The 15,598-nt window shown below is 38.0% G+C and overlaps 2 protein-coding genes across 2 annotated transcripts; both read left to right on the top strand.

Annotated features, from left to right (window-relative positions):
- The first annotated feature begins 17 nt into the window (after positions 1–17).
- On the top strand, positions 18–6,594 carry LOC106165208 (uncharacterized). Its single transcript, XM_013543319.3, has 10 exons — positions 18–173; positions 683–792; positions 2,269–2,371; positions 2,645–2,719; positions 3,327–3,485; positions 3,918–4,044; positions 4,374–4,605; positions 4,865–4,976; positions 5,383–5,489; positions 6,160–6,594. Exons 1-10 carry the CDS (start codon positions 110–112, stop codon positions 6,268–6,270), a joined length of 1,200 nt encoding a protein of 399 aa, XP_013398773.2. The 5' UTR covers positions 18–109; the 3' UTR covers positions 6,271–6,594.
- Positions 6,595–8,518: 1,924 nt separating this feature from the next.
- Positions 8,519–15,405, top strand: LOC147761626 (gamma-aminobutyric acid type B receptor subunit 1-like). Its single transcript, XM_087013302.1, has 5 exons — positions 8,519–9,092; positions 13,891–14,055; positions 14,488–14,658; positions 15,188–15,292; positions 15,385–15,405. The coding sequence occupies exons 1-5, from the start codon at positions 8,850–8,852 to the stop codon at positions 15,403–15,405; spliced, it is 705 nt and encodes a 234-aa protein (XP_086869428.1). The 5' UTR covers positions 8,519–8,849.
- Positions 15,406–15,598: the final 193 nt, after the last annotated feature.

Here is a 15,598-nt window from a genome sequence, read left to right as displayed (position 1 = left end):
AAGATGGGGAACGTGTTCTAATTCTGAAATTTATTAGCGCTGTTGAAAGTCAAGTCATCTTATATAAAAAGACAGACATATTACCGGTTGTCTTCACACACCTCCCAAAATGGCGGCACTAAAGAGTTTCCTCGCGCTGGTGATCCTCGGCGTCGCTCTTGCACAAGACGTTGGTGAGTCTTGAAATAGAACAACAGGTTGTCTGATAATTTGTTTTTATTTTTGAAAAGCAAATGTTAATTAAGGATTTGTTTAGCAAGGATAGCGTAATGATTGCACACATTTTAGACTTATCTTAATTAATGTCGTGGTAACTGACTTCATTGAGTAAACCCATAATTACCTGTGAGGCTGTGATGTTGAGGATACTTTCCAATTAATGGTTACCTATGTGAAAAGGAATAATTACAAACCTCACAGCTGGTTCATCGTATCTAATATGTGCAAAATTATATGTTATATAATTATAAATATATGAAACAACACGTATTTTGGAATGTTTCATTTTGTAAAATAGAAAATGGGTTACGTTATTTTAGAAATGCCGATTGGGATGCTTTGAAGCATGAATAAACAAGTTCGCATTGGAAGCATTTTATTTTTCTCTGTCTTATTCACCTGGCATTAAAAATATATTATGCAGGAGTCAAGTAGTGATATTATGTAAAATTTCTACAAACAGATATCTGTAGTGATGACGACAAGCTGTTGGAACATGGTGCGATGTTCAGGATCTACGAGCAGGATTGTGCTAAATATTACTGGTGTGTCCTCGGCAAACCCATTGCTCAGGTATGTATACATCTGCTTTTATAATGGCGTAACTAGGAGATCAGAAACAGAATTTACTTACTTACTCCCAACTTCTTTTCATCCTCCAGAAGTTGAAACAAAATGTGTGAATAATTTATTTCATTTAATTAATTTCCACCCATTTCATCTATTTTCTGGCAGTGCTGTGTGTAAGATGCATGATCCTAAGTGTTCCGTAAATTATCGTATTGAGAAGGGACGGGGATCTTCTTTTGAAAAGGGGTAGGATGTCGGACTAGAGGGGTTGGGTATCTTAAATTTAACACTCCACAGAGACTGGTCACGGCTTTCTGCTGAGGAATATGGCGTATTTTAAATCAAGCCAGTTATTTCCAGGTGGGAGAGTTTTTTTTAATATTTATTTAATTTAATTAATTTATTTTTTGGTGGGGGGAGGTCTTTTTTTCTGAAAAATACCTTTGTACCATAACATAAAAACAAGATCAAGTTCTGACTCCGACCTCTTCCAGTCAAGAGGAGGCTTTATTTGAGACCCACCGATCATTCTTCTTACTATAGGCTGAATGGGAAAATATCAAATTACCACTAAGTGTAAAAGTAAAACCACAACTGTAATGTCTATCAAGCATCTAACTTAACTTAAAACCGTAAAGCAATTTTTTCTTTGACTGAATATTTTCATATTTCGAGTGACACTGTTCCTTTTTCATTAAAGCAACTTCATGTCAAATTGATATGATGATTAGTCTATTTCATTGGCTGTTTTTGAAAGTTAAAACCGGGCAAGTTGATCATCTTAAAATGCAACTGTAGTCTAGATACCATAACGGTGTCTACGTATTCCAAAACCCCCTCATCCATAACATTTATTACACAGAAAAAACGAAACATTATGTTACAGATACATAATAGACATTTGCAGAATACTGAATTAGAACATTACTCTGTTTTATAAAAAAAGAAAGAAAAATGTGTATATTTAATCGGCACAAGTTGAAAGTTAAAAAACACACCAGGATTTAACCTATTACATGACCTTCGATTGTGCCACTAAACCCCACTGCCTATCAAGGCGATTATTACCACATCAATCGTCTCGCGCAGCGCGTTAAGAGCCCTTTCATTACCTGTCTTACGGGAAAACGGCGCGGTTTTTCATGGAACATAACTGGAATTAAAGCTGGAAAATAGCTTTCTTTTATATATTCAGAAATGTAGCCATTATACGTATCAGCCTAAACAACGTCAGTGCTGAAAGTAGTAGACCTCTTAAATGACATAAGTATTTGACTGAAACATTATAATTAGCCAAAACTTCCCTCATATAAAGCAAGTACAATATTAAATGTAATTGGAATATTACTGATACATTTCCAGACAAAGACTAAAATGTTTGTTTAAAAGCATAGATCGATTTTGGGGCTATGTTTTCTTTGCAAAGAGGGTTATTATGTTCAAAGACCTTATTCCAGCCTTTACAGAATTTCGTTTCAGAATTGTTCACAAGGAACGCTGTTTGATGCGGAAGCGATGGCATGCTTGGGCTGCGACTTCGTTGATTGCAACAACCGGCCTTACGATCCCATTCATTGTTTTAGTAAGTGTTTGACAGCAATAACAGACCTATGATTCAATACACAAAATGCTATATGTATTCGCGGCTTAGTTGTCAACTTTGTTGAGGGTTTGGTTCAGTTGATATATCAAAACAAGAAAACCATCCCCAAATTAATGATAATAATAATGATGATAATATTAAATAATAAAATTATTAGATATATTTGAATGAATAAAAAGATAAATTTAAAATTGAATAAATTAAAATAATCAAAGTCCACAACAAATAACAGTTTACCTTCTAAATCTGTAGGAGAGCCAGAAACGACTGTGGACGTTAATGCAACTACAACCCCTGGCCCCACTCCACCGCCAGAACTACTGGGAGGTGAGGAGGTTTTATAGATAGGAACCGTTACACGTGCGCACGCACGCACGCACGCACGCACTTTCTTTTCCTTCGTATATACATGACGCGCGCACACAAGCTCACATAAGCACACACGCATTTCTACACTCCTCATATTATGTACTTTATGCTGATTGCTCACGCCACATAACAGGATCACATGTGCATACTTACACACACACACACACACAGAGAGAGAGAGAGAGAGAGAGAGAGAGAGGGGTGCTGGCTTATACGTGTAAGCACTACTGGTAAGGTACAGCGTACAGACGTAGCGATTACAGTACGTGAACTTAACCTTCTAGCTCATGTTTCTGTTCACATATGTTGGAAAATGTTATAAACTCATCAATATAAGGCAGCTGGGAAATTTAAAGAACACACATCAGGGTAAACTGATAAAAAACTATTGGGTGACAGAAAAATAAGAAGCAAAACAGAAGAGCAATTAAGCTATGACCATGCATAGTGAAGTTCAATTATAGAAAATGCGTGTAATGCAAGGTCATAATCGTTGTGAAGCTATATCTTGTACCGCAGTTATAAATAGATAAGGTAATAATAATAAGGTTCTATTTATCTTTAGGTGATTGTAAAGACTCCAGAGGTTTGACCCTTTACGCCCTAACAAACACCACAAAGGCCTACATGGACGCGGCGGATGGGAATTACGAGATAGTTTCTTGCGGTCACGATGAGTTCAGCATCACGGACTGTGAATGTGTGAGGCCGGGAGTGATCAGAGGTGAGTTGGCGGTGGGAGATTAGCTTAGACGTCTTTCTTTTTTAATTTGGGTGATTCTTCCCGGGCGACTTGAATTCCTTCCTCTTAAAAGCACGCTGTTGCATCTAGAATTTCTTTTTTCAAAAGGGAAATTAATTTAAATTAAACTAGGTAATACTGTAATTGTTTACTCAAATTCGATGTGTGAATCATGATCACAGTCTTTCAATGTGATGCAGCCGAATTGCAGGATAAGTCAAGAAAAGAGTCATTCCTGATGATTCAAAAACTGTTACTACTGCACTGAGTTTATGCAATTCAAACACAATCACCTGCCCACACCAAGGGCGCTCATACCGTACTCATATCACAATGCATACATGCTGTGCACCGATATACAAAACAAAATGTGATGCTGCAAAGGTGTATTTATCACATGCATATGTATTTCAGCAAAGCGCAAGGAGATCTTACTGAATTGTGAGGGCACCGTGACAGAGTCTAGTAAGGTTTGGGTGGGTGTTTACGGCAATGTCTCCTTGGAGGACTACAACGCACAGGCAGGGGAAACAAGCTGCAGGTACGCCTAATAATAATTATAATAATAATAATAATAATAATAATAATAATAATAATAAAATCATAATAATAATAACAGAAATTATAATTAAAATTTGCATAATACAGATAGTCGTAATTTTTACATATTGATGATGTAATTTAAGTTCTTTCACCTACTACAGTGTACCCCAGACATGTGCATAGCAGTACATTTGCATGTCAGAGGTTGCGTTGAATGTAACTACCTTGCAGAATTAACACCACGAATGACTAATATCGAGACAAACGCCAAACAAGCTTAAAATATTAAAGATTAAAGTAACTAATTTAAGAGATTATTTTTCACAGGTTTCTGGCCGGTCACTTGGAGATTCCCCACTTCATGAACAGAGCATTCAAACGCTTCACGATCGCCTTCTTTTACCTCCGCGACGCCACGGGAGGATGGCGCATGGGGCTCGTGAACAACGGGCGTGCCACAACCGCCCCGTCTGTGCAGATATATTCAGAAGTGAACGGTCTTGGTGGCTCCATAATGACCAACAACTCTGAATATACCTTTTATATTGATGGTACCAAGGTGAGTCATGTACTGCGAATGAATGTAGAAAAAAAAAGAGACATTTTGGAAGGAGAGAGATGGAGGTTTAATGCCCATAAGGCAGAGACCCTCTCTCTCTCTCTCTGCTAGAAAATCAATCGATGTTGTAACTCGGGTTTAATACATGTGCATTTAAAACACATGGCATAAATTTGCCAATATTTTTCGGAAAAAAAAACAAGAATATGATTCTTTTCATAACTCAACATCATTAAACAAGTATCTTACATTACTTCAGGCTGACTCACGGTTAGATGATGGCATATGGCATCACGTTGTCATGGCATGTAATGGCAGCACACTGCTCATCTACATCAACGGAGCCGAGAGAGTGAAAATTAACATGGATGGTAAGACAGCACCGATGTTACCATGTGCATGCGTGCTCAGCTTACAACTTTACTCTGCGTTTCTACTGTAACGAAGTAAAGACTTGTTACAAATAATAGCATTTATTCATCAGACTAAAAATATTGATTCATCGGTTGTTTCGCAGACTTGGTTTTTAATAGTTTCTTTAATCAGCAGCTGATTAGGTATGATACTGTTATGTTGTCAATCAATTCACCCACATCAGAAACTGAAGCTTTTATAAAAATTGTATTTTGAATGCATTTCTCAGGTGGAGGCTAAATCATCACCTGTAGTTTCAATCTTAAATAGTGCGACTTGACAGATATTGATAAATGTGTTGGTTGAAGAAACTCCATTAAGGTATATGGAAACTAAGAGAACAAAGTGATAATTTCGTTACAGGCCAGCCCAGACAAATGAAGGACTCACCTATGGTGATTGGAGTTGATCGTTACGCTGACGTCACAGGGAACTTTAGAGATACTTACTTCAAAGGGCTAATGGATAATGTAAGTATTTTTCTACTAAATGTTTTAACTCTTTTTGATTTTGATTTTTGAAATAAAAAATTGACCTTTTGTAGATTTTGCTTTACGAAAAATAAGTAAATAAAGAAGAAAAAAGAAAACTTACACCCTTCATAATTTTCTGATACTCATCAGCAATTTCCCTATCCGTAACATTTGCTTTTTACATAGGCTTTCCTAGTTTGGCTTTAGCCACCTAATTGGTCGAATGAAAACCCTTGCATTATTTTTTTTCTTTGGAACTGGAGAAGATTTGGTTTTGTTTGAAATTGATGTACATTGAAAATCAAAGAAAATTGGACGATTTCAGACAACACAATTCCCGTGCACCTTCTCGATTTGAAATAAAAAGGTTATTTTCAATTGCCAAGATACCAAACCAATTATGGGATAGACCCAAAACTTATCAAGCAAGAAAACGCGTATAAAAACTGTTATATAAGTTGTAATAGTAATAGCACGCGCGCGCACACACAAATAAAACTCACAAACACAGCAGCTTGAATTTAACACCTAAACAAACACGCGTGTGCTCATGCATATATGCAATTAAAACGCACACGCACCCACACGTACTATGTCCTTACCAATGTCTCAATATGCACAACAAGAAAACATAACTAATAAACATCACTGTTTAACATCATTTCAGATTGTTTTCTACGACGTGGACCTCGGCGAGTACGACGTCAGCAGGTTATACGGCCGGGAAGACGTCCCCTCCCCAAATCCTGACCAGTACAGCAACCCTAGTGCGGTATAGTGTTCTGAGCAGACGCAGAGGACAGAAAGACGCCATGGACGCTGTATGCTGTAAGAGTGACAATATTCCAGGGACATTTATGTTGTTTTATTACCTACATGACAGGCAAACACCTTATATGTGAATTTTCATTCAACAGATTTTCTTTGGGTTGTGTCATATCTTCAACAATGGCATAAATCAGCTGAGAACTGGACTTAAACAAGCGTTTATACAGTTTATTATTGAAACTGTTGAGGAAGTTTTGAGTTTCTTCTTTGCTTTGCCTTTTCGTTGTCGCAATATGCTGTACAACAATTTAAAGATTAGAAAATGAAAAATATGTTCATTTCTTGTGTTTAATTCATTCTAAAAGAAGAAAATATGCACGGAATTCATCACAGCTTTGAACCTCATTGCCAGTACATATATATATGTTATATAGAACATATAGAAAGCGGTTCTTATTAATAATCTAAAAGATGAAAGACCCAAGCTGGATGAGAAGTCACCAGATGCTAACAACGGACCATTAAAATCTGAACCCCTCGTTTTAATATTAATGATATCGTCTCCGAATCTTTAAATCTAATTGGCCAATTAAGGATGTACGGAAACACCCGAGTCTGTTCGATTAGATCACTTTTTAAGATCATGTACATTATACAGTAATGTACGGAACAGGAGCGACGTTTAGAACATCTCTGTCGCAATAATAATGCACCAGTTAAAGAACGTGATTTTCATGTTATCTACTCGCAAATTTTTCACCTCTTTTTACAAGTATTGCCTCAGTGAATGCTCACTCCTGCAGGAATGCCCACACCTACTCTTCTTCAAAATTGATTTGAAAAATAATAATACTGAAGAAACAGTCGAATATTTAACAGACATCAAATGAAGTTGCAGTTAACAACTAATACACAGAATCCATGTTTTCATTGCGGCGCATAGATCAAACTTTCCAAATTTTCTAGGTATATAGAGTCTGGCTAATCAGAATCAAAATATATATTTCATATAAACGGTAGTGAATGAACCCAAAAATAACGTGTTTGTGCTGACATATTTCCATTTCACACACATGGTCCTGCAGTGTGTCATTGATGTTTCAATTATGCAGAATACATGGTGTATGAAATTACTACTTTTCAGGACTGTGCTTGCCTCTATCAAAGTTTCTCAGGCAAGACGTGCTATTAGTTTAATAACACCATTTGCAAGCCTAAACCCGTTATCTTTTATTCTCACTGCCTTCATTTTAGGAGCGGCATTTTAGCTGTGAAAACAAAAGAGGATTGATACGTACGGTGCGGTGTATTGTCACATTTAAAAACATATAAACTTGTCTAGATACTTATCTCAAGTCCACGTGGTTTGATAAATTATTTTTCAGATGATTTTATAGTGACCTCTGTGCTTATATCAGCTTGGTATGCTTAAAATGCTTAAAAAATGAAGCGATTAACTTTCTGATAGGGAAATTACAACTGCTTGTCAAGATGTTTAAAGAACGTGTAATAAACCGTTATGGAAATTGAGTGGTTAGAATAGGCGTAATCACACATTGTCCAGAAAAGTGGTCTATAGTGTCGAACTCATCCCTGCTGCTGTTAAATTTCAGGAGAGGCTTAAAATGAAATCAGTATTTAAAATAAAATAAAATAATAAAAAATAGAATAAAAAAATAAAAAACTACTAGTTTTGCCTGGGTACTGATTTACCAGGGGAAAGAGAACTTCCTAGAAGTAGGCGAACACGTGAATGCAAGCGGTGTGCCTCTTAAGAAACAGACGGAAGCCAAAATAAAACTTTGCAGAGCTCTTGTATTTCACTTCACTATCTTAAATCTGGAGACGCGACAATTCCGACACTTCCTCTGTTTGAGACCGACTGTCGCTGTCACAGCTTGTTTCACATGTGATTTTCCCATATACAAACTCAGAGAGGGGAGTTATAATATCTGGTCTTCTTATGACTTAAATTATGCCCCGTCTGTCCTGGTCCCCGTCTGTCCTGTGCAAAAATGACGTAGGTCGCGATTATTTTCAACAAATTTCAACACTTAATCCCAATTAGCACAAAGATTCACGTTTCCCGTACCGACAGAATGCCGAATCAGATACCGATACCTACCAGTTGTCACCGGTTATCATAGTTTCCCCTACCTGTCACTTAATAAGATATGCAGACAAAAAAGATACGTGGCTATTAAAACGGCCCCGCGCCGCTACCCCTTAATTGTGGATTTATGAGATATGAACGCCTGGTTAAGTCTTACTCTCATCCCACCTATTTTCTCACAGTTAAGTAACCGGTCAAGACCGTTGCATTCCTTGCTCTTGTTTAAGAAGCTGGGATCTGCATTCAATAACTGCTCTGCGGGTTAGCGCGTTTGTTGGTGTGTCTCTGCAAATACATTGCGCTGTTTTGCGTGATTACATCAATTTGTGTCAAGATTTTACCGCTGTAAGTAGTGGCATAACGGAAGAGAAGCGGAACATAAACAAATGTTCTGGGCGCTCCTCAAATAGATTGTCAGACCCGCAGTGTGATATTTCGAGAGACACTTTTCAAGACAACTTTCTAGAGATCATTCTATGTGGAACTTTAAACCAAACAGAATGTCTAACGTTAAAGCAACATGGCTGTCCAGCTGTCTTTTTCTCTCCTTTCTCGTCGTCTGTGCGACAACGGACATCTACTTGGGAGGCTTAATGCCCCTGGACGCTGGTCACTATGGACTGATGCATGGTCCGGCCCTGATGGCCATGGAACACATTAACGAGAACCCTAGCATGCTGCCCGGCTATACCTTGAAGATGATCATGAAGAATACGACGGTAGGTGGAACTAATCAGTTATAGTTAATGATACACTTTGATACATATTAATTGATACTTTTACATATATTTTGATACGTAATTTTTCAGATCGTGGGATAAAATACTATACTTTATAAATAGTGTAAACTGGAATGGTGGAATAATTATATATGTATAAACTGTAATAATATTGTACCGGTACATGTATACAGTGTTATAACCGCACATGCGTCTACTTGTAGGCTATTATTGTTACAATCGATATTATACATTTTGGCATATGCAAAATAACACTGATCAAAGTGTTATGGTAAAAAACAAGAGGAACAACTTCAATCGGCACCTACATGTAGGCCCTAGGATATATTATACCACAGGACGCACACGGTGACAAAATACTGATTGCAGATTGCATGCGTATTAAAACAGACATGTACCAGGGGCGGATTTAGGGCGTCTTCTGGGTCTTCCTGAAGACGGTCAGATTTTCAAGTTTACATTGATGGGTATCCAATTTTTTCTGTCGGAAGACGGTCAAAAATGAGGAACGGATCAACAAAGATAATTTGGAAGACTGTCAAAAAATATATCTGAATCCGCCCCTGTGTACCTATGATTTAATTACTTTTAGAAGCACAGGGTATGGACACGAATGCATCACACATTTGGTTACTGAAAGGCGTATGCCAAAGTACAAATACATAAAAACAACTTGCAGTTAATGTTTATATAAGAAAGCAAGATAAAACTGCGTTGCCAGAGTTATAAAAAATTAGTTTACCTGCGAAAATGAGCCTCTAATAATTTTACTTATAAACATTTAGGCCTACTTAACATACTCAGCATTACCTATGGTACCGTTAGCATCTGGTGACTAACCTCCTTAAATCTCGATCTAAAACGCGATTAAAGCTCTACATCTTTTAAATACTGATCAAAGATATAAAACCTGCCCTCCATGTTCTGTGTCTGAGGGTGCGTGGTACCCACGCAGTTCAGGGGGGCCGTAGCAGGGTTATCAACTTCCAGAGGAACAGCTATCTCCGGGATCGTGATAATCTGCCGTGTAACTGTCGTATGAAGTTGATTTCAAACGATATTCAGATGAGCAAGATTTCCTGTGAAATCCTGTGTAATATCGGTAAAAACAGTACTTATATGTTATCTGTTCGTACCTGTTCTTGCAACTTGTTTTCAAAATAATTAATTGATAAACTTAGTTAGATTAGAAAATACGTGTTTGACGTAAAATTAAGAACTTTTAAATAAAGAGCACTGGGACCAAGGAAGCACAGCTCGGGACCTAGTTTCACATACCATGGGTCACTTACGGTCTCCCCAGCTCCGCCTACCCAGGCGTAATTGACATCTAATCATTGATAAGTGGCATGTGATTTGCATATCCTGTTGAGTCAACAGTGCACATGGGTGTGTTAGATTATCCACTGTTGACAATTACAACCCGTCAATAAATTGAAAAAAAAAAAAAAAAAGACTGACCAAATGCCCATATATTGTACATGTATCTACCGTGGAAAGACATTTAAAGCTGGATGAAACGATCTGGTACTGACTTTTTGTGTAAAATATAACTGTTAATTAAGGAAAATATATTTATACCAGCCGATATTTCATTCGCTTTACTTTGATTCTGTTTTGATGATCTGTGTGTGTGTGTGTGTGTGTGGGGGGGGGGGGGGGGAGGGGGGGCAATGAAGGGACCATTCCCAGACCCTATCGTACTAACTGTGGATCCAAAGGGATTCTCGCTAAGTTACAATCAACTTAAGAGGCTTAGATGACTGTCACGCCTACTGAGGCTGCTAGGGGTAATTAATTTTCGTTTCGCAGCTTCAGTAGGCGTGCACGACATCTAGGCCGCTTAAGCTAAAAGCAAAGAAGGATCGATCCTTTTAGATCGATCTAGATATGGGAACCCAGTCAAGACATGTGCTGGTATATCCGTAAACAGTATTGTGGACTTGTGGCGTATTCATTGTTTAATGCCAGGACGGTGGGCTACGGAGGGAGGGGGGCAATTGGGTAGTTGTCTTTTAGAGCTTTTTGAAAAATATTATTTTGGATCTCTCCTTATAGGCCTACCTATCCTTTCTCACAGTCTATCTGGTGTCTTTGTCTGTCCTTCATGAGGCGTATAGATGAGAACATGTAGGCCTTCAAGTACGACAGGCGATAAAAATTTCCATCGAAATAGAAGGCCGTCAAGAACTCCCCCCACCCCCACCTTTCCGTTACAAGCATTTTCCTCAGCACGAAACGCTGTGCAAGTCCTACATGTGACCTAGGATTTTAGGTCCTATATGTGGGAACTACCACTTCCCGTTACGGAAGTCGCATGTACTATTTTAGCGGATGGCAGATGGAGATGTATAGTTTCGCACGCTGATGGTGTATGCGTGAGAGATAAGAATATGTTTGTCAAGATTTTTCAGATTGTTATAGTGACAGTCACGAAACCTGATTAAACTAAGATATATTGCTCTAGGATAATAGCATGGTGTGTGTATCAAACAGCGACGTCGGGGAAACAACCTTGAACTCCAAATCAGAATTCCGAAAATTATTCCGAAAGTCATGTCTTTACTCTTTTGATGGCCTTAATTAATACAGACACCTATAATTCGCATCGCAAAGCATCTGGCTATAACATGTACCTAGTCTTTCTGGTTAAACTGATTCCCAGCATTGTCACTGTTGTGCCTAATGTTTGAACCTGTAGTTTAGGAGAAAAAGACATAGCAGCGTTTTATTCAACATGAAAACACTTAGTACGCTTTGTTATCTAAAAGACTAACACAAAGAACACAAAGGCCGCTCAGCGCTTCTGCCCAAACAATGCATGTTCGCCTGAGACAAACTTTGGGCACACCAGTCACCGCACTGTAGTACACACGTAAAGAAAACAAACTGAGGTTAACAAGTCAACAGACTGTTTGCAACAATACCATACTGCCTTATCACACGTGGCTGAGCAAACGTATGTCTTGCAATTGTAGGAACACCTTAGTTATCATGTCAGTATACCGGTATCTTAGTGTAAGGTATCCATAAAAACTTAATTCTAGGACGTATCAATGCATAGCCAGCATTCTCAGATAAAGATTAAAGTCAAATATTTATATACAAATAAATGTATAAAAATTATTAATATTCACATCAGGCGAGATGCATATATTTTAAGTTATAGGCTGCCAAGCATTTGAATTATGGCTTTGATATAGAAATATGCGTCTGAGTTACTGGAGATGCATATCAACAAACTTTGATATACCTGGCACATGTCAGACAATTAAGCGCCTATGCAGTGGTAAAAATTATTATATTTTTGATTGTAATAATACAGGCCGATACATGAAGTTTTAGTTGATTTACACGCTCTTCAAACCATACCAATATATAATATATGGCAGAGCGACACTTTAGTTTTAGGCAGGTCATGGTGACATGAAGTCCGATATGTCACGTGTAGACATCCTATATATCACGTGTCGTAAGACGTCATCACTTGTTTTAACCCACGTGTTGACCTTACCCCCCCCCCCCCCCCCCCCCCCCCCCCCACGAACACACACTGACCAAAGTGATACAGATAGCAATACCTTTCAAATACTGATACATGTAGCTATAGCCTAGATGGAAACTTTGCTTATGTAGAAAATATATAAGCTAATATTGTTGATAAAAACGTTTTCTAATCCAATTGCCGACTATGTTCATGAAACTACATGGATTCCAAGAAGTTCTCCAGAATTGATCGACCATTTAATCTACCGGCAGATTCACCAAAGAATTTACCATCAAAAATTGGGCTTTATTTTTAGGCCAAACGTTTGGACCTTCTTTAAAAGAGTATAAATCTACAGTAGTCAACTTAATGAACGTACTTATCGTGTAAAATCCTAGCTTTATTTTGTTTTTCATAAAGTATGCACAAACGTTTCATTTCAGACCATTGTGCTGATATATTTTGGGTCAGCATCCCAGTAGACTAAATGATAGTCTTATAGCGAATACCAACTATTGGTCTAAAGATCCCTAAGAAAGTGTCTATGTACTTTTTAATCGGGAAATATTTTTGTGTTACTACAGCGGGGCTTCACTTCTCACCACTCACCGATGTTCTCGTTATACATGTCAACGGGGCATATAAACTTGATTTATACTAATTGGTATAACGGGACGGGGGTGACTTCAGGAAATTTAAAAGCAAATATAATTAAGATACACACAAAGCTACACCGCAGGTAAAATCTTACAATACCCATTCATTTGACAAGCTATTTGGCTTGACTGAATATAAAAAAGTAAGAAATGTGCTGCAGGACCGACGCTGAAGGAACAAGCTTCAGCTTCTTAATCCAAATTTGCATTACTTAGAAACATTCATGCATATAAAATAATGTAAACAAACAACTTCAACATCATTTCTTCTTCACAGATTGTTACTTGACGGGCCCGTAGTCCGTAATAGTCAGTAATAGGCTTTTTCTGGAAATGCGGATCTTTGCACACCTTAGTGGATCGAGCCAGGTTGTGAAATGTCAAGAAACCTGGATCAAATTTTGATTTAGAACGGACCTTTTATGACCAAAGGAGCGATTCGTTCAAACGCAACCCCCTCCCCTTTTGTCTAATTAAAACAGTGACCCTACCAACTTTTAAACAAATATTTAAAATAACAGTATTTTGGCTCTCGGGCATCAACTACTAGAATTTTCATACATATTCAATATCTTTTTCATTAAAAAAAAACAAATAATTAGTCAGACCACGTGTTTTTTTTGTATATTTTCAGATCACATACGACATGTTACTGTATCACGTGGGTGTGGCTGTCGATCAACTTCACGAGCTGATGACGTCTGTGGCGGATCCACCCGTCATGATGCTTCTCCACGAGGGAAGCTGGACGGAGACAGAAGTTACTGCTGAAATAACTGGAACGTTAAAAATGATACAGGTGAGTCAAAGACTATGGGGGGCTGAGATGGAATAGATTACTCCCATATAAAAGGGAGTTTAATGTTAGCGGGTAATTTTATAGAAAAGAAAGTGGACGCTTAAATTATACGGGTTAGACATAAATTGTAGGGGCGCTTGCAAGCTGAATAAAAAAAGTGGGAAGTGGATCATTTTTTTATAGCAAAAACAAGTCAAATAGCGATAATCATCAGGATATAGCTTATGTAACATAGTTTGTTTACAAAAGACATACGGATACGGACATACGGATACTATAACCTTATGTAGTTAACCTTTTCTCTTCAGTAAATGTGATGTATTTATCATGGTTTTATGAAAATCTCTCACTACAAACGCGAAAATTACCTCAAACTACCTCAAATCCTTCGTCTCTTAATTGCAATCGACCCCTGCTACTTTCACGTTCCAGATAGCCACAGGTAGTGCCTCACCCGTATTGTCCGAGCGAGAACGCTTTCCTTATTTTTACCGGACCATAGGCGACTTGGCCGACACCACTACCATGGAAGTGGACTTGATCAAGCACTTTGGCTGGGACAGAGTGGCTCTCTTTAATGCTGACTATGGACCATTTAAGAAGGTGAGATAGGTCACCATGGAGCTGAGCGCCCTCAACTTTACAGTGTCTGTCCTCAGGTTTCTACATGGGCAACTTTAATATACCGTAGTATGATTGAGTGACAGACTATATGCTTCTTACTTTTTGTATGCTTCGTACTATATGCTTCGTACTTTTTGTACTCCTATCAGCCGGTAAAACGCAGTTGCATTCTCAGTCACAGCTAACACACTTTTCAGCCAGTCTGTATTTCTCCTTTTCCTTTTACTGAACATTGCATACGGTATACCATGTTTTTCAAAGAGTTACACCCCATTCTCATAGATTAGATCGACCTACATTGGATCGACCTAACTCCCTGGGGGTTCACGCTAAATAGCTGTCAGCCGGACGGACACGAAAGTTAATTACTCCTTAAAGCTTGTAGTAGGCGGGGACGGACACTTAAGGGGGATTATCTGACAGTAATCTAGTGAGACTCCCCGCGGTGATAGATCGATCTAAAAGTTGTGAGAACAGAGCCTTAATGATTAATATCCATTTGGTCCAGATTGGTTCCCAGTTGGAGACACAACTCAGAGAAGAAAACATCGACGTCGTACAGTCACTGTTCTTCAAGGCAAACGACATCGACAAACAAATGGCGAAAATTAAGGTAATGCATAATCAGTGCTCTTTTTAAATGGGCTAGAATTTCTTCGGATGAGAATCATGCTTATTGGCAGTAAATTTATTTTTATTGCTCAGACATGGGGAGGCGATAGTTAGTTTGAACCCCCTTGTGTTCACGGAAATTAACCACATGGAGTATCTTTTCTTTATTTTAAATACCTAAATTTTTATCTTTTATATCATTTTATAAAGATAACGTTTAAATTTGGGGTAGCGACAAATTTCCAGCTTTTTTTATTTGTATTTATCTGACTTAATAAACATTATTATTATCACTGATGTCATTATT

This window comes from Lingula anatina, chromosome 5 (genome assembly GCF_051362555.1).
Source record: "Lingula anatina isolate TDL-2025a chromosome 5, LinAna3.0, whole genome shotgun sequence".
Taxonomy (NCBI): Eukaryota; Metazoa; Brachiopoda; class Lingulata; order Lingulida; family Lingulidae; genus Lingula; species Lingula anatina.
Note: the sequence above shows the minus strand (reverse complement) of the source record. Positions and strands in the feature narration are given on the sequence as shown.